This window comes from Phoca vitulina, unplaced genomic scaffold (assembly GCF_004348235.1).
Source record: "Phoca vitulina isolate PV1807 unplaced genomic scaffold, GSC_HSeal_1.0 scaffold94, whole genome shotgun sequence".
In the NCBI taxonomy this organism is placed as follows: Eukaryota; Metazoa; Chordata; class Mammalia; order Carnivora; family Phocidae; genus Phoca; species Phoca vitulina.
The window spans coordinates 3,574,924-3,594,285 of NW_022589797.1; the positions used below are offsets into that span (position 1 = coordinate 3,574,924).

At 40.5% G+C, this 19,362-nt stretch overlaps 1 protein-coding gene across 9 annotated transcripts in view; it reads left to right on the forward strand.

Moving 5' to 3' along the window:
• APTX (aprataxin) overlaps window positions 1-19,362 on the forward strand; it is an 88,325-nt gene that overhangs the window by 27,117 nt on the left and 41,846 nt on the right. For 3 of the 9 annotated variants that reach the window (XR_004298416.1, XM_032396716.1, XM_032396717.1), the window contains exons 7-8: window positions 5,602-5,705; window positions 6,506-6,688. Coding sequence is in view for 8 of the 9 variants with exons in the window: in XM_032396716.1 (XP_032252607.1) it covers window positions 5,602-5,705; window positions 6,506-6,660 (259 nt within the window). In the remaining variant the exon portion in view is untranslated. Of the gene's footprint in view, window positions 1-5,601; window positions 5,706-6,505; window positions 8,386-14,697; window positions 14,729-19,362 lie in introns of those variants that run through there. The other 6 variants (XM_032396721.1, XM_032396722.1, XM_032396718.1 and 3 more) reach the window with 5 other exon arrangements.

The window sequence follows — 19,362 nt, forward strand, 5'->3', positions numbered from 1 at the left end:
CTTTTTAAAGAATGCAAGCAAGGCAGATCACCATAGTTCTTTAGAGCTAAGCAACAAGATAAGCAGACTAATTGGATTTTGGAGTTTTTATCTTGTATTTGTTTGTTTTTTTGGTGATAAAATATACCTAACAAGATTTAACATTTTAACGATTTTAAGTATTACAGTTCATTGGCGTTTAAGTACATTTACATTGTTGTGCAGCCATCACCATCATTTGCTTCTAGATCCTTTTTCGTCTTCCCAAACTACATCCCGTTCCCCTTTACAGTCCCTGGCAGTTATCATTCTACTTTCTGTTTCTATAAATTTGACTACTCTAGGTGCTTCATATAAGTGGAATCATACAGTATCTGTCTTTTTGTGACTGCTTATTTCACTTAGGATCATGTCTTCAAGGTCCATCTCTGCTGTAGCATGTGTCAGAATTTCTTTTGGTTATTTTTTTTTAACTGCCCAACATTCTTCACATTTTATTCAGCGAATTATGACTTATATGATGGGCCACTTTAACCAAATGAAATTTTTGTGCCACATTTTTTCCCCCATCAGTATTTTTTTTTTTTTTTAATTGAGGCATCACTGGGGCGCCTGGGTGGCTCGGTCATTAGCGGCTGCCTTCGGCTCAGGTCATGATCCCAGGGTCCTGGGATCGAGCCCTGCATCGGGCTCCCTGCTCAGAGGGAAGCCTGCTTCCCCCTCTCCCACTCCCTCTGCTTGTGTTCCCTCTCTCGCTGAGTCTTTCTCTGTCAAATAAATAAAATCTTAAAAAAAAAAAAAATAGAGGCATAACTTACATACAACAAAATGCACAAGATTTATAGTTTGGTCAGTTTTGACAAACATTTATGCCATGTAACTATCACTCTGATTAAAATACAGAACATTTCTGTCATATCCCAGAAAGTTCCCCTGCGCTTCTTTTCAATTAATCTTCCCCTCAACCCTCAAGCGTTGTTCTGATTTCTTTCTGCATAGGTTAGTTTTGCCTGTTCTAGAGCTTCATATAAGTGGAATCATACAATGTGTACTTTTCTTCTGTCGGACCTTTTTTAGCATTATGATTTTGAGATTCATGTATGTTGTTGTGTATATCATGCACATATTTCATTTTTTTGCCCTTTGGTAAATTCCTGGAAGTGAAGTTGCTAGGTCATAGGGTTGATGTATGTTGGGCCTCATTTAAAAAAAATGCAGTTGACTACTGGGTATTTACCCCAGAGATACAAATGTAGGGATCCAAAGGGGTACGTGCACCCCGATGTTTATAGCAGCAATGTCCACAATAGCCCAACTGTGGAAAGAGCCAAGATGTCCATCGACAGATGAATGGATAAAGAAGATGTGGTGTATATATACAATGGAATATTATGCAGCCATCAAAAGGAATGAGATCTTGCCATTTGCAGCGACGTGGATGGAACTGGAGGGTGTTACGCTGAGCGAAATAAGTCAATCAAAGAAAGACGTATCATATGACCTCACTGATATGAGGAATTCTTAATCTCAGAAAACAAACTGAGGGTTGCTGGAGTGGGGGGTGGGGTGGGAGGGATGGGGTGGCTGGGTGATAGACATTGGGGAGGGTATGTGCTATGGTGAGTGCTGTGAATTGTGCAAGACTGTTGAATCACAGATCTCTATCTCTGAAACAATGCAATATATGTTAAGAAAAAAAAAAGAAGAACATAGGAGGGGAAGAATGAAGGGGGGGAAATCAGAGGGGGAGACGAACCATGAGAGACGATGGACTCTGAAAAACAAACTGAGGGTTCTAGAGGGGAGGGGGGTAGGAGGATGGGTTAGCCTGGTGATGGGTATTAAAGAGGACACGTTCTGCATGGAGCACTGGGTGTGCACAAACAATGAATCATGGAACACTACATCAAAAACTAATGATGTAATGTATGGTGATTAACATAACAATAAAATTAAAAAAAAAGAAATAGAACACTTTGGAAAATAACAAAAAAAAATGCAGTTGATCCTTGAACAACATAGGTTTGAATTGTGCTGGTCCACCTATATGCAGATGTTTTTTGATATAGTAAAATACTGTAAATGTATTTTCATTGTGACTTTCTTAACTTTTTCTTTTCTCTGCCTTACTTTATTGCAAGATTTCAGTATATAATATATATAGCATACAAAATATGTGTTAATGGACTGTTTATGTTATTGGTGAGGCTTCTGATCAACAGTAGGATATTAGTAGTTTTGGGGGGAGTAAAAATTACACTTTTGGGTTTTTGATAGTGTGGGGGGGTCAGCTCAAGGATCAACTGTATATATTTTTTTGCTAAAATCTTATTCAAAAATTTAGGGCAAAAGTCACCCATAATCATAATCCTATTTCTCCAGTGCTGCACAGCCCAGACTAACAGAGCCCTTTGACTACAGAGTGCTTTTCACATAGTAATCATGGTGTCCATACCTTTTTTATGTAATACATGCTATTGTTCTAAGAATGTTAAAAAGAGCTGTGGCAAGTGTGGGTGGGAAGCAAAATGAGCAGTAATTTGCCACTCACATATCCTTTTATGATCACTATTTATAATTTTGAATAAACAGTATGGAAAGGAAAGGGTAACATTTTTTTTTCTTATAAAAGTAATATATTTTCTGTTTAGAAAATATAAAAAAAAGTGTGAAGCAGAACAAAGATCTTCCATAATATCACCACTAATTAAACTCTAGACCTTATTTGAATTTCACCTTTCTTTATTTTTTATTTTTTTATTTTTATGTTTTTCTGCTCCAGGATCTAATCCAGGATCCTGCATTGGATTTATTTGTTGTCTCTCCTTAGTTTCCCCTAACTTGTGACACTTCCTTCTCCTTTCCTAGTTTTTATGACCTTGACACTTTTGATGATTACTGGTGGTTGTTTTTTTTTTTTTTAAAGATTTTATTTACTTATTGGTCAGAGACAGAGAGCATGAGCGGGGGAGCAGCAGACAGAGGGAGAGGGAGAAGCAGACTCCCCGCTGAGCAAGGAGCCCGATGTGGGACTCGATCCCAGGACCCTGGGATCATGAGCCGAGCCGAAGGCAGACACCTAACTGACCGAGCCACCCAGGCGTCCTGATTACTGGTTGGTTTTATAGGATGTCTCTCATTTTGGATTTTTCTGATATTTTTTCATGATTAGATTGAGGTTATGCTTCCCCCGCCCCCCCTAATACCACAGAGGTGATGTTGTGTCCTTCTCAGTACATTCATATCAAGGAGTATGTGATGTCGAGATGGCTTATTGCTCATATTAACCTTGATCATTTTTTTAGGGTGATGTCTGCCAGGTTTTTCTCCTGAGTTACTATTTTTCCCTTTGTAATTGATGAATGTCTTGAATAGTTAGGGACTATGCTAGTATCCTGTTTCTCCCCAAACTTTTGCCCAGGGATTTTAGCATTTATTGGAAGGTCTTGCCTGCAAGAGTTATTACTGTGGTGTTTACCTAATGGTGATTTTTTTTATTAATTAGAATTCTTCTGTATGGAAGAGTTGTCCCTTCTCCCCCACTATGTATTTATTCAGTTATTTGTCAGTGTGGACTCATGGATATTTTATTCTATAGGTTTTAATTTAGTCTATCATTATTCATTTTGTTGTTCAAATTGTTCTAGCTTTAGTCCTTGGAAGCTCCTTTAGGTTGGGTCCCGAATCATTTGACAGGGCCCCAACGTTTTTTGAGCACTTCTTTATTTTCTGGAATAAGATATTCCAGGCTTATCCTGTATTTTTCCTGTTCTCACCCTGGAATGAACTTTTTATTTTATTTAGTTCATTTTATTGGAGAAAGAAAGATATTTATAAACCAAGACTTGGATACTAGGTTTCTATATTGAGAGAAGTGGTTGATTCCAGGGTGTCTTTACTCCTAGGTCCTTTCAGCAGATAGGGCCAGGAAATACATGTGTGAATCTTAATCCATACAGATACACACACCTCCGTATTTCTTTATCTATTTCTGTATGTGTGCGGAAAAAAACAAGCTTATACTGGTATCTCTGGCTCCAGTTCAATTCTACACGGTTCATTCTTGTCTCCCCCTTTCCTTTATTGTAATTTCTTTCTCCAAGGGTGAAAAATGTGGCTCTCATTAGCTATAATAAATTCACTTTCCTGTTTGGTCTTAGTATATACATAAAACAATTACAGAATTGCTAGCTAACCCATAACCCTGTGAGAAAGACATTTACTCACAGTATTTCTGTACAGTTCTTTCCATCTTTACAGTATCCAAACTACTCTTTTCCGAAGTTCATTTCACTAGTTATTTTCTTCCTGAGCCCCTTCAGTGTGGTTCCCTTATTCGTTTGTAATACTGTTAGGTTTGTTTGATACTGCCTATATTCCATTTTGGATTCCTGCATGTATTGGTTGGTTTTGATTATTTATTGGGAGGATAGAAAATATTAATGATTCTAAGAGTCATATTTATACAAAAAGGGTTTAACAAGTCCAAAAGAGAACTCCTGGTTTTCTGCCCCAAACCTGCTTTTCCTTTAAGCTTCCCCATCTCTGTAAGTGGCACCTCCCCCAAACCACATCTAATCCATTAGGAAGTCCTATTGGTTCTATTGCAAAATATATTCCAAACACTACAGCTCTAATCTAAGGCGTGATTATTTCTGCAGTAGTTTCCTAACTCCTCTCTGTATCTATTGTTACCCTCTTTATAGTTCTTTCTCTGCAGGGCAGCCAGAGTGATCTTTTAAAAGTGCAAATCAGAGACAATGTAAGCAGAATACACTGCAGACCTCTTGTCAGCCTGTAAGACTCTTTATTTTCTGACTCCTACCTAGTCTCTCTTCCTCAGCTCGAACCATTCCAGCCCTATCTATCACCTTTCTGTTCCTCAGTTGCGCCAAGTTCTTTCTTAGGGCCTTTGCACTTGGCATTGCCACTCCCCAAAACATTCTGTCTCCAGATCTTTGCTTGCCTGACTGCTTTCTCAGCTCAAATCACTGCCTGGGAGTGGCCTTCCTTGAACACTCTAGCTAAAGAGGTAACTTCTAGCCCCTGAGCACTCTGTGTCCCATTTCCCTGGTTTGTGTTTTTCCTTAGCAATGTTTTTGTTTTTGTTTTTTTTAATATTTTATTTATTTATTTGACAGAGAGAGAGAGTACAAGTAGGCAGAGTGGCAGACAGAGGGAGAGGGAGAAGCAGGCTCTCCACTGAGCAGGGAGCCCAATGTGGGGCTCAATCCCAGGACCCTGGGATCATGACCTGAGCCGAAGGCAGCCGCTCAACTGACTGAGCCACCCAGGCGCCCTCCTTAGCAATGTTAATGATTTGAATTCTCCCTGTTTATTTGTTTTCTTTTTAAAATTTGTCTTTCCTTACTAGAATATAATTTCTATAAGGGCAGAGGCCTTTCTCATTTTGTTCACTGCTAAATTCCCAGTGCTAGAATAATGGTTGGCTCTAGTAGGTACTTAGTGAGCATTAAATGTTCTTAAGTGAATGATTGAATGAATTAGATTAAATGGAAACACTAGCAATATTTTATATACCCATACTTTTACTGTTTGTCATTTTGATTAAGCCATAGTTTTTAATGGATTTAATGGTCAATTTCCTTCTCTCTCAACTAGCCATGTGCACCTTCATGTGATCAGCCAGGATTTTGATTCTCCTTGCCTTAAAAACAAAAAACATTGGAATTCTTTCAATACAGAATACTTCCTAGAATCCCAAGGTAAACAGAGTTCTTTAGTTTTCACATTTGTTTCATTTTCTCAGCTATTCTTTTTTTTTTTTCCTATTCTTATATTTGATTTTCTTGTTTCTTTAGATAATTACCTGGCCTCAAAAGCCGATGTACCACTTTGTGTCCCTATACAGAGAGACCCATTAAAAGAAACTGGATTAAAAAAAATAATAATAAAAAAAAAATAAAAGAAACTGGATTATTTGGATTGCCACTTTGCTTTGAGCCACCTTCTTGGGGGGGACCTAGAAAGTTGTTATGTCAGAGTCAGAAAGATGTTTTATTGTAATGACAGGGGACTTAAAGGTTGTCCTGAGAATTATTGGAGTTCATGGATGTGAAAGCTCTGAACAGTTGTCTTTTCTGCCATCAGCTGGATAGGAGCTTGGGGGCAGCCTCATGTCACAAGTGGTTAATTAAGAGGGGAGGGCTGCGTGTATGTGGAAGGGAGCATTTCCCCGTGTGTATACTGTGGAACTTCAGTATGCTGGGACATTAATGATGGCAGCTACCACTGACCAAGGGCTAACCAGCAGTAAAGCACTGTGGTGACATGTAACATGGTTTGCTTACAGTGTGTCCCAAAGGAATGTAATTATTTCAAAAACAGGTTGCTCAGATTTAGAATCTGATCAAGCCCATTTTCCCCACAGTGGGTTTAACCTCAGGTTTACTAGCTTTAGGATACCTGGCATATTTTTATTTGGAGTCAGATTTGCTTTTCTGGGGGGTATCTTATATTGGCTTTTCAGAGTAGCTGGGCTCTGAACTTTTTTCTTTGCTTGCAGCTGTGATAGAGATGGTACGGGACGCTGGCACAGTGAGTGTCCGAGATGGGATGCCTGAGCTCTTGAGGCTGCCCCTGCGTTGTCACGAGTGCCAGGAGTCGCTGCCTTCCATTCCCCAGCTGAAAGAGCATCTCAGGAGGCACTGGCCAGAGTGATTCCACGGAGCCTGAACCTTTGCAGCAGGTGTGGCTGATTGTGTAGAGCAAATTCCTGGCACCTGTCCTGGATTGCCTGTGAACTTTTATTTCTTGAATTAAAACATACAGTTTTTTGTTTTTTTTTTTAAACAAAGCTTCTTCTGTTCCTGAGTGGCTACAATATGGGGTGACTTGAAGTAGTTTAGGAATTAGGAATTTGGGTTTGTCATGGATGTGTTCTCTGGTGATGGTGGCTGGGATAGGCCTGATCCCCAGGCTCCAGGATCCATGTCAGGTCTGACTGATGGGGGGCAAAGCCATGTTCAAACTGACCTAATGCAAGATATGGAAGAGGGTGGGCTATATATTTCTGTCCATACATTTAATCCTTTCTCCCCCGAGACCTGTGGTACTCTTCATCAGAGCAGCTAGAGAGGTCTCATATTTATCCTGAAGGCCCTAATTGGTCTTGTTTTCTGATCTTAATCTATTCTGTAATATTCTTTCTCTTTCCTTTCTTCATGGAGAAACTTAGTTGCTTCTGTCCCTTTCATTCCTTTCTATCCAAAACCACCCATGCTTCCTTTTCAGGAAATGTGTCTCACCAGTTCTTATTCATTTTAAGGAAACAGGCTAGACGAGGGGGTGGAGAGATGGAGTTTTCTAATATTAGGGGTTCCTGGCTGATGAGGAAATACTTGGCCAAATGTTCATCACGGTTTGGTTGTCAAGTCTTCTTGCTGGTCTGCTTGGATCTTTCGTCTGAAACTAAAGTTTATTTGTTTGGGGCAGCTCTCTTAGGTAGTTGAAAACTGTTGGCAGTTCAGGTAATAGTCACAGATTTAGTTCTGATGCATGCAGAGGTCGCTGTTGACTGAAAAGTTGCACAGAATCCCATAGCTTCATTTTTCACTCAGAACAAATTTGGATGGTACTGTTGGACCAAGTTGATTTTTGGATAATGTCAGAACTGAAGGTAAAGGGAAATCTAAAATGTTTTTGATTACATTGGTGATCTATTTGAGGATTTGACTCTTTTTGCTCTTGAGTTAAAAAAAAAAATACCCTTAATAATAACTTCTCTCTGGAGAATACCTCAGTCCATAGAGACCACATTTGACCTCAGTCTTTCACAAACAGGATGCTACAGTGGTTTCTTGGTGAGCATGGATATAGTCATAATTAGCAGTAATTAATGATTACAGCAGCTAACACTCAACTCCTGTGTGTCTGGGCATTATGCTAAACACTTTGTTCAAATTATCTCATTTACTTCTCACTGTATGTAATTCTATGGGGTAGGTACCATTGTTATGACCCTTTAGGATAAAAATTTAATAATCTATAAAGGTTGCTGGGCTTCAAAGTTGGTCTTGGTTCTGGTGCATCAAATTCATTTTCCCTATTAGTTGAAGAATATAAATGTATTACTAACCAGTAGGAGCCATAGACCCCCCCCAGGGGCCTTTGGCCAGTGCTGGCCAGAAGCTCTCCATGGCATTTCAATGATTTATCTGAGGACTGTAAGTTCCTTTAAAGCCCTTTTTCCACATCTGATGCCTTAAAGCCCCTAGAAACCCTAGATACTTTCTAAAGGTACACTCCATGGTTGCCTGAGATCAGAATTGCTAGTTCCATTTTACAACCTGTAAATATCTGGGCTCTACCCCAGAACTACTGAATCACAATTATTATAGGAATCTGTACTATAAAACAAACATTCATTGGGTGCCTGGGTGGCTCAGTTGGCTGACTCTTGATTTTTTCTTGGGTCATGATCTCAGGGTTGTGAGATCGAGCCCCACGTTGGGCTCTGCGCTGAGCGTGGAACCTGCTTGGGAGTCTCTTCCTCTCCCTCTGCCCCTCCCCCTGCTCGAGCACACTCTCTCTCTCTGTCAAAATGAAACAAAACAAAACAAAAAACCAACAGCAAAAACATTCAGGATGACTGTTATTCATACTAAAGTTTGAGAACCACAATATAAATGAAATCTGGGCTTCAAAGCACCTTGCATTTCTGAAACTCCCGGATTAGACTCTGTCCTGTGAGGATATACACACCATTTTCTGGTTGGCTTTCTGGGCTAGTTGCAGGCCTTCCTTCCCTTTGCAGGGTCAGTTTTATTTCAGGATCCAGGGAGACCTTGGGCATTAGATAAGGGAGAATGACTGGTTATAGGGACTGGTGCTTTGTTTCTACAGGGATTGGGGGGAGGCCCTTGGGCCCCATGCTTTTAGGGGCAAGGCCTAGAGCTGATGACTGTCCGTCTTCAATGATTCCCATCTCCTCCTCCTGTTCAGAGGGCAGTCTCAGAGGCGTGGCCTGGGGTCTATGATGAACTCAGCTAACCTTAGGCTCAGAGCATATATATTTTTCCTCTTCTGGTTCTATCTCTGAGATATCCAGGTACAAATGGTCCTTTCAGGGACCAGACCGTAGTTGAGATGGTCACTGAGTCCTTGCAGCCTCAGGGATGTTTTCTGGAGCCTGGAATCTGGTAGTTAGTCACATATACTGCATATGGCTGGATATCAGAGATTCAGGGCTGAGCTGTGTCAGAATTGACCTAACTGCCTCTCTCTATCCCAGTAACTATAACTTGAAGATTTCCACAGAGCTCTGAAGATTCTTCCATAGATTAGGTTAAAAATATGATGAAGGCCATGAAGTTCACTCCCCAAAATAATGTATATATATATATATATATATACATCTTATGTACCCTTGAAGTGCTTCCATAGACTCCCTGGGGGTCTGTGGACCCCAACTTAAGAAACTCTGCTGTGGAGAAAAAGGTCATCACTATGCATCTGGGATTTTAGGAGGTGTCTGGGATCACTATGGAGGTCTAGGGGAGAGACCTCATCTCTAGGATGTCGCTGGGATGCTCTCCTTTGATCTCATGCTCCTCCCTCAACCCTTTGGCATGTGCACATCCTGGGGGCTTCTGGCTTCTGGCTCCAGTTTAGCCATCAAATGGAGACAGGAATCTTGGGAAATAGAGGAATCCTCAGCAGGTCTGAGGGGTTTAGGAACCCTGACTGACAGACTTATCATGAGCTATCTAAAAGGCAGTGAATCTACACTACTAAAACCAGTCATCTGCATAAATAGATCAGCTACATCATGAATGTATCCCAGGATAGTGGGAGTGGCAATACCTCTTGGGTACAGTATGTTAACAGTCCAAACTGTGCTGGACTCCATAAGTAATCTCTGACTAAGGCAGAGATTTCACTGAGGCCTCAGCCAATGTCCTTGAGAATTGTAGAACATTAAACTTCAGATAAGGTGCCCAGTGTGAACTTTTTAAAAATAGATATTGCAAAAACATTCAATTTAATTTTTTACCTAATCAACAATGCTATGTAGTTTAGCATATTGATATTAAAATCAAAATGAGAATATTTGATAAGAAACTGCAACCAAGGAAAAACTATATCACAGTGTAATATGTGAAATACAATGAAGGGAAATTTGGACCATTTCAACATTTTTTGTTCAGCCAGGCTACTCTGACCTTGAATAATAGAATTTTTGGATGAGCAAATGTGAATAATGATTTTGGGGGGCCAGAAAAAGGTCTGAAATGTTGAGGTATATAGACCCCATGGCACCCTCTCTCCCAAGTGGGCTATTATTACATTATCACTAGAAAAAATGATCTTTGCCTGTTTATCCCAGATTTATTATTGTGTTACAATTGGATGGAGTCTTCTCTAGGTACTGGGCATACTGGCATGAAAAAATAGAACAAATTCATATAACTCATATTTGTGACTCCAAGTTGTATTTCCTCCAATTAGGGACTATCCTCTTCTGCCTAAGCCCCATCATATCCAGGCCAGGCAGCAGTTTTATTAAAATACAATGGTTAAATATGGGTGGTTACTTCAACTCTAGCCAAGAAGCCAAATTTATAATCGAGTTCTTTTGTTGTTTAAAGAGAAGGTAAATATGATGACAGAGATGAACTGGAACCTGAAGCTGAGCAAGTGAATGCTTTATATGAGAGCATGAAGAGTAGACCTTAAATAGTTTATTATAGATCTTAAGTCAGAGCTGGAGAAAAGGGTTCTCAAATTCCATTAGACTCTCTGAACTAGAGTAATCTACTCTATGTCTTTTCATTTATTTTTATTTTATTTTAATTTTTTTTAGCAAACAAACTCTACCATTAAGGAATGGGTTTTGGGTTTTAGAGTCTACTGATGATTAGTGCTCTGATGCATTATTAGCATTATGTAGGCCCTTGCTGAATGACTCATCAAATCAGACACATTCAAGTGCCTGAGTGTTCCCTTGTCAGCAGCTGCTCTCTACCCAAACCTCAGGGAAGGGAATGGCCAGACCGTGGAGCAGTGGGAAAGGAGTTTAGGAGTTTAGACCTCTAGGATTCTGGGCCATTCACTACTCAACTCCTTTTGTCTGTTCCATTTTATAAATTTATTTTGAGACCATCTATTTCAACTTCCTCAGTTTTTAGAAGGCAGCTGGGACTTGAAGAAATAAGGGGCTCATTTAGCAATTTAAACCAGATCTTGGCCTTTATTGCAATCCTCTTCTCGACTCTTCCCAGATCCTCTTAGATAATGGCAGCTTTTTAAAAAAATTTTGTTTAAGTAAACTCTGCCCCCAACATGGGACTCGAACTCATGACCCCAAGATAAAGAGTCCCATGCTCTACCGATTGAGCCAGCCAGGGGCTGTAGACACTGACATCTTATTTGAGAATAAGGATCAGCTGCTCTCCTAAGTCCCACTTGCTTCTGTCCTGCCTCATAATATTTTTTTCATGTAAACTTAGAGTAGAAAAAAAAATCACCTTAGGCTTATATTGGAAGCTCAGCTCTGTTCCATGTTAGCTGTGTCGCACTAGGGTAGTCATTTAACCTCTCTGGCCTCAATTTCATCATCTGTCAAATGGAACTAAACTATGTACCTCCCAGGTTGACTGAGGATTAAACAAGCATGAACATGAAAGGGCCAGGCACTGGGGTGGTCCAGCACTCAATCCTAGTCACCTCTGCCAAACTCTAACCCCATATGATCTGTAAAGCCTCAGTGAATATTCTCTTAAGCAAGCCCTTTCCCCCTTCCAGTCTTGGTTTTTCATATTTGAAACCAGGGCCTTGGATTAGATTATATTTAAAGTCCCTCCCTGTTAAGATTTGAGTCCTTAGCCATCAGCTGATTAGCTCCCATTGCTCTGTCCTCAAGGTCTTTTTTTCCCCCCTTCAGACTAAATTGGCAGATGAGCTTTCTAAAGTGCAAGAAATTCTTTGCACTCATGCATTAACCTGTAAAGTGAGTTTTTAAAGAAGTCTTCATTTTCCTCACTTCATGCTGATTCTGGACCCATGAGGGAGGCAAAGGGCATAGCTGAATCTAGGGGTTTAAATGATACCATTAGGCTCCCTTTTCATCTCTTAGTTCTGCTTTCCTGTGTTGTGTCTCTCCAGGGGCAGCACAAACAGCTTCGGGCATCAGAGTGAGAGAGCTCAATCCTCTCCACCCCTCACCCTTCCACATTTCTGCCAAAGCAGAGAAAGCACCCTGACTTCTTTGCTTAGGTCACATAATCATCTCTAATCACTGTGTCTCTTCGGTGGATGGCATACTCTGGCCATCTCAAGTAACAGGACCATCTTGAGATGAGGGGTGGAGGGCCACGCTAGAATTTCACGGAAGAAGGAGGAGCAGTTTGCAAAACAATAGTTGTTTACTGCTCATGTGGACTGCACACATCATTCCATAGGCTGGGAGCTCCTTTGGCCCTACACTGTCACCATGGGATCTAAGACTGAAAAGGAGGCAAACTGTCCTGGACTTAAGGCAGCTACAAGTTGAAAAGTTGACACAATCCACTGCCCCCACTATTGACTTGTATTGTTTGCCTTGATTGGAAGAAAAACTGGATCATATTTTCAAATTTAATGATTAGTTACTGGCCAAGGACCTTTTGCAGAAATTTCCCCAGAAACTATAGGATATACTCTTAAAATGCTGGTTGGAGTTGCCAGGGTCCTAGGGCACCTCCATGTTGTGGTTCACCAGTAGACCATCAACCTTTGCTGCTCTGTCCTTGGCTGGGTTCTGGAGATAGGAGGTCAGGGCCAGGGCAGAGGAGAGGACTTTGAAGGATGCCTGAAAAGCCAGTTGAGCAGCTGGATTCTTATCCACTATGGACAGCAATTCCAGTATCACAAATATTCTCTGGGTTACTAAATACCTGGAGTGACTAGGGAACAGAAACTAATTTTTGCTTTCAAGAACCCAGAAAAGAGAAAATGTTCATGACAGAGAGAGGGTAGGAAATAGGTCAAATACTAAAATGTGATCCCTCCGGCTGGTCAGGCATTAGGGAAGAGACCCTACTAGGTATACCTGTCTGAATTATCTGTCTGAGAAGCTGATAGACAGTAGGTCCCGATAACGTGAATGAGAAAAAGGCTCACCCTGCAGGCAGGAGCTTCTGGCCCATACTCCCCTCTGAGGTTGAGGCCCAGGTACTGTACAGATGCCAAACCTTACAGGCCGGGGACCATTTTTTTCACCAGACCATGAAGTTCTCTAGAACAGATGCTGTTTTTTGGTTCTCCATCAAGTACTCAGTGAAATTCAGTGTACCTGGAACATAATAGGATCCCAATAAAATTTTGTTGAGTGAATGAAACCTCATGTTTCATTGAAAGCATGAAGAAAACAGCACTCTCTCTCTGTTGCAGCTGAATTTAACTGTCAAGTGTGTCTGGTGAGGCTACATCTTTGGCTTTTAGAAACATTTTAATAAACCTCTTATTGCCATTGTTTATGGACAAAGTATTTCATATGGATCAGAATTAGGGGAACATAAACATGTTAGTATCTTCTCATATAATGTTCTAGATAATATTTTCCTACATAACATTCCAGATTTTAATCTTTGCTAGCAAACCAGGTGATTAGGGCTATTGGGGTTTTCCATATCTTTTCAAGGGGAGGTCTATTTTTTGGGTTACTATCATTGGCCGCCAGATGGCAGCATTTGAACAAGAAATTCTTAATCTGTTTTCTAATCCAAAGCTTAGTTTCACATTCTATGTTTCAAAATCAATGCTTCACAATAAAATATGTAAGTTTTTTTTTTTTTTAAATAAGGCTGATGTGTGTTTAACTGATGTCCTAATCAAGATAGAAGTTTGAGAGAAAACCAGGTATAGGTAAGAATACAAAACATATATGATTGTTTTTTGTTTTTTGTTTTTTTTAAATATTTATTTATTTATTTATTTTTAAAGATTTTATTTATTTATTTGACAGAGAGAGAGACAGCGAGAGAGGGAACACAAACAGGGGGAGTGGGAGAGGGAGAAGCAGGCTTTCCGCGGAGCAGGGAGCCCGATGCGGGGCTCGATCCCAGGACCCTGAGATCATGACCTGAGCCGAAGGCAGTCGCTTAACCAACTGAGCCACCCAGGCGCCCCATAAAACATATATGATTGTTAAGGGGAGGCTGTTTGGCTCTGAGGTTAGACTCTATAATTAGCTAGAGCCAGGGTTGAGACCTGAGTCTGAAATTTATCAGATGAGGGTCAAATGCATGGTAGGCCTTGAAAATATGATAGTTCATTTCCTCTCGTTTCTTAATTTGACCCCAAGATTAGTAACTCTTGCTCTCATCACAAGTATAACTGGGAGTAGCACTGGGAGCAGACACTTCTGGGCCTATCCTTGAAAAGTGGTGTTATTTTTACATTGTCATAGTTATCAAGTCTCTGATGGTTTGATATTAGAGGAAGCCCTGTCAAAGCAAGACAAATGATACACAGAGACGGTAGAGGGGTATGTGTGCATTTTCCATGGGTTGGCTTCCCTCAAAACCTCCTTGTGATAGAAGAACCCAGCTTCACTTCTGTCCTCCAGCTCTTCTAAGACTTTTGTCTTCTAAGCAGGCAGAATAAATGCCCCATCCTCAAATAGTGCCAGAATATTAGAATTGGAAAGAATTTTACAAGCCAGGACTTCTGACATTTTTTTTTTTTTTTAAGATTTTTTATTTATTTATTTGACAGAGAGAGAGAACACGAGCAGGCAGAGTACCAGGTAGAGGGAGAGGGAGAAGCAGACTCCCTGCCGAGCAAGGAGCCCGATGCGAGGCTCGATCCCAGGACCCTGGGATCATGACTGGAGCCGAAGGCAGTTGCTTAACCAACTGAGCCACCCAGCTGCCCCGGGACTTCTGACATTTTGAAGGAGTCACAGATTCAGAGAATTTGGTGAGAGCTATGGACCCTCTCTCCAGACATTTTCTTTTTTCTCCAAACATTTTCAACAAATCAATTATCCATGAATTTCCTAGGGCAGAGGTTCGCAACTGATGAGTGTGTGTGTGTGCATGCACACACGCACATGCATGTGCATTCCGTAGGCCCTGATTATTTTGAACCATCTGGTAGGGCTTTTTTTTTTCTTTTTCAAACCACACACAGAAAGTCACTCTACTACCATGGGAGGGCATCTAATGCTGTTGGTGCTTTGGGCAGATAAGTGTTTAATCTTTTGCCCTGAGAATTTGTTAACACTCTTTAATCTAGTAGCCTCTGATGTCCCATTGAGGGGTTTGGGACACAGAAATTATTGTTATGACACCAGTGACAAACTTATGTCCTTATTAAACACCAAGAGTGTTTATATTCCCAAATTCATGCTTGGAGAAAATATACTAAAATGTTAATTAGTGATTGGCTTTGGATGGTGAGAAGGTAGGTAATTTAAATTCTGTTATATTGTGCAGATTTCTAATTAGCCACAGTGAATATATATTTGGGAATGTGAAAAAAAACCCAGATTTTATTTTTTAAAGTAATAGATCACAAGGGAATGCAATTAACATTCAGTTACCTATATTAATAGCTGATAAAACAAAAAATGGCTAATAATTTTAGTAAGTCAGATCAGTTCTCCAGCCCTTTAGAGGCAGAAAGACATCCTGCAAGGCCAAATTCCAAGCTGTAACAGGTTCAGTTGGACCTGAGGATGACACAAATGAAGGTAATTCAAGTTTTGGATCTGATTTCTCTGTTACTAGATCTAGAAAAGTAGATTTTCTGTTTGCCCCCAACCTTAATCTCTGTCTCTTTTATGGAAACGTCAACTACATTTTGTTCAAAATTGTTGTCCTAGCAACTTCTTAATTGTATTTATAAATGTCTTTCAGCGGCCACTGAGGTCCCATAATTTCTCTTGAGTGTTATGTTGATGTGGCATGTTCTATTAAATTCCAATATTGAACCATCCTTGAGTTCTTGGAATGAACCTCTTGGCTACTCTTTTTTTTTTTTTAAGATTTTATTTATTTATTCGAGAAAAAGATTGCGAGAGGGAGAGCACAAGTGGGGAGGGGGTGCCCGACATGGGGCTCAATCCCAGCACCCTGGGATCATGACCTGAGCCAAAGGCAGATGCTTAACCAACTGAGCCACCCAGGTGCTCCTGAGGGCTACTCTTTCAATGTTGCTTGGACTCCAGGAAACATTTTTGATGGATGGGATAGGGGTGAGTTCTATAGATTGATTCATGTGTGAAAGCTTTGTGGCCTGGAACCCAGACTTCTGATATAAAGTATCAGGAGAAGAGGGGAGAGCAAATGAGACCTGCAAATCATGGGGGGAGAATGGTTAGGAGTTTGGCTTGCTGGATCAGTTCCCGGAATATCCTTTGTGGTAGAGAATTCAAGTAATGGGAAAGGTGATCTGACTTCTACATGATAACCCTACATGGTAAAGAGGGAGGGAGGAGAAATACGAAAAAAGATACATGAGGTAAACATTTGGGGAAGACTTTGAGGCATTTGGGAAGTGGGAGCTTTGGAGTGGTCTGGAAAACTGTGGACCAGAGGAAGGGAATTTGGAGAACGGTTTTCTCTCTGGATAGGAACTAGATCTCTCTAATGGTTTTTGATAAATGTGAGCAAAGGTTACATACTTCACTTTTTTTTTTGAAATTTTGATTTCTGTTCTTAATTCCATTTCTCATGTTTTGCATTGTGTATTTCTTTTCTTAATTACATTTGCTAGATGTTTCCTTATATTTATTATTAAGTGTTATTTTTCAAAAAAGTAATTCTTGGATTTGTTACTTTCATGATTCTCTTTATAATTTGTTTTTGCCTTATTTCTTTTCTCTTTATTTTTTTCCTAAATTTTTTGAGTCAAATACTGAGTTCATATACATTAATATTAAAGCATCTCTTTTCTTTTTATTAATTGAATTTTTTAAATGGCAAAAATATATAAGACTGTGAACTGAATGCTGGATTGGACCTGAGACTTACGGAGATGGCCTTGGCTGTTGATAACAAGGAAGTATTTAATCTAATTTCAACACCTGAACCATCAGGTTTCCTTGTGTCTCTCAGAGAAGGCATATGTTCAAGATGGTAGAGTGGAAATAGCATGTTATACCTAGGATAAGTTTTTTTTTTTTTAAAGATTTTATTTATTTATTTGACAGAGAGAGACACAGCGAGAGAGGAAACACAAGCAGGGGGAGTGAGAGAGGGAGAAGCAGGCTTCCCGTGGAGCAGGGAGCCCCATGCAGGGCTCGATGCCAGCTAGATCCCAGGACGCTGGGATCATGACCTGAGCTGAAGGCAGACGCTTAACGACTGAGCCACCCAGGCTCCCCCTAGGATAAGTTTTTGTTCCTTGTATGTTTCACAAATATTTTTTCTTCCTGTCTTCTTATAAATGAGTAATTGTGTTAGGGTGTTCTCATTTCTTTTCGCCTTACCTGCACCACAGCCATGAAACAGTAAGACCCGAGCAAGGATCTGCCATTAGTATTTTATCTTATTTATTTAAAAATTTTTTTAGAAGATTTTTTTATTTTTAAGTAATCCGTACACCCAGCATGGGGCTCAAACTCATGATGCCGAGATCAAGAGTCACATGCTCTAGGGCGCCTGGGTGGCTCAGATGGTTAAGCGTCTGCCTTCGGCTCAGGTCATGATCTCAGGGTCCTGGGATCGAGTCCCGCATCGGGTTCCCTGCTCAGTGCAGAGCCTGCTTCTCCCTCTCCCTCTCCCTCTGCCACTCCTTCTGCTTGTGCTCTTCTGTCTATCTCTCTGTCAAATAAATAAATAAAATCTTTGGGAAAAAAAAAAAAGAGAAAAAAGAGTCACATGCTCTACCAACTGAACCAGCCAGGTGCCCCCATTAGTCTTTTATATTTAGTATGATTTTATTTATTATTATTTTTTTAAGTAGTCTCCATGCCCAGCATGGGACCCAGCGTGCTTGAACTCATGACCCTGATATCAAGACCTGAGCTGAGACCAAGAGTCAGATGCTTAACCAACTGAGCCACGCAGGCTACCCTATTTAGTATGATTTTAAACTTCAACATTATCTTTTTAAGATAGGAATTCACATTTCAACTTTATTTGTACAACAAAACATTTTGTCCCCAGTTAAAGGATTTTTAGTTTTAATGAAGTACAACTTATTTTTTTTTTTCATGGATTATGCCTTTGGTGTTGTAAAGTCATCACCAAACCCAAGGTCACCTAGATTTTATCTCATGTTGTCTTCTAGGAGTTTTATAGTTTTGTATTTTACATTTAGGTCTATGATCTGCTCTGAATTAATTTTTTTTGGAAGGTGTAAGTCTGTGTCTAGATTCATTTATTTTTTCCTTTTTTTTAAAGATTTTATTTATTTATTTGACAGAGAGAGAGACAGCTAGAGAGGGAACACAAGCAGGGGGAGTGGGAGAGGGAGAAGCAGGCTTCCCCACTGAGCAGGGAACCCGATGTGGGGCTCGATCCCAGGACCCTGGAATCATGACCTGAGCCCAAGGCAGACGCTTAACGACTGAGCCACCCAGGCGCCCCCCCCCTTTTTTTTCATGTGAATATCTAGTTAAAAGATTTTTAAGCATTACCTGATGAGGCAATTTTTTTATATGAAGTTTCTCTTTCTTCCTTCCCACCCAATGTCTCCTTCCCTATAATGAGAATCTGTGATTAAAGAAAAGAATTTCAAGGGCAAAGCATAAAACTGCTAGCAGAAGGCCATGCAATTTAGACTACAGTGTGAGACTTCTACTTCCTGTCCAAGTATTTGTTTTTTTTTTCCCTCTGACACCTGTGGGGGGTGGGAGGGGTGGGATGCATTCCTTGGGCTGGATGTGCCAAACGGTTTCCAATGCCAGTGTAACCATCAGTAGAGTTCCCTTATCTCCTGTCTGTGCCTGCTTGTCAGTTCACAGGCACCATGGAATAGGAGCAGTGTTCAGCAAACCATGCATTTGTCTTGGTATCATAATCCCAAACTCTCTTCAAGATTTGGGGGAAAATGAACATGGGCAGCTACCACCGATGGTTAAGTGTGAAAAGTCAGTTCTTTGTAGAAGGTGCGGTTGAATTGTCATAATTTGGAAAGAACTTGCCACAGTGTGTGATCTGCCCAGAGGGACTCTCCAAAACACCACAAAATCCTCCAGGAAATCTTCATCTTTTTGAAACTCCAGTGTGCATTTCCAGGAGTCTGGCTGACCTGCTGAGCACAGTGTTCTATAATGGCAGAGTTTGTTTTTCAGTTACTGGTGGTGGCAGGAACACCAGAGGGGCATCTACTTTTTGAGAAAGAGATGGGAACTCATTGGTGAAAGGGAGATGGGCATAGAGAGCATCAGGCTGCCCAGGCATGTTGGTGAGTAGTGTGGACAGGGAGGTC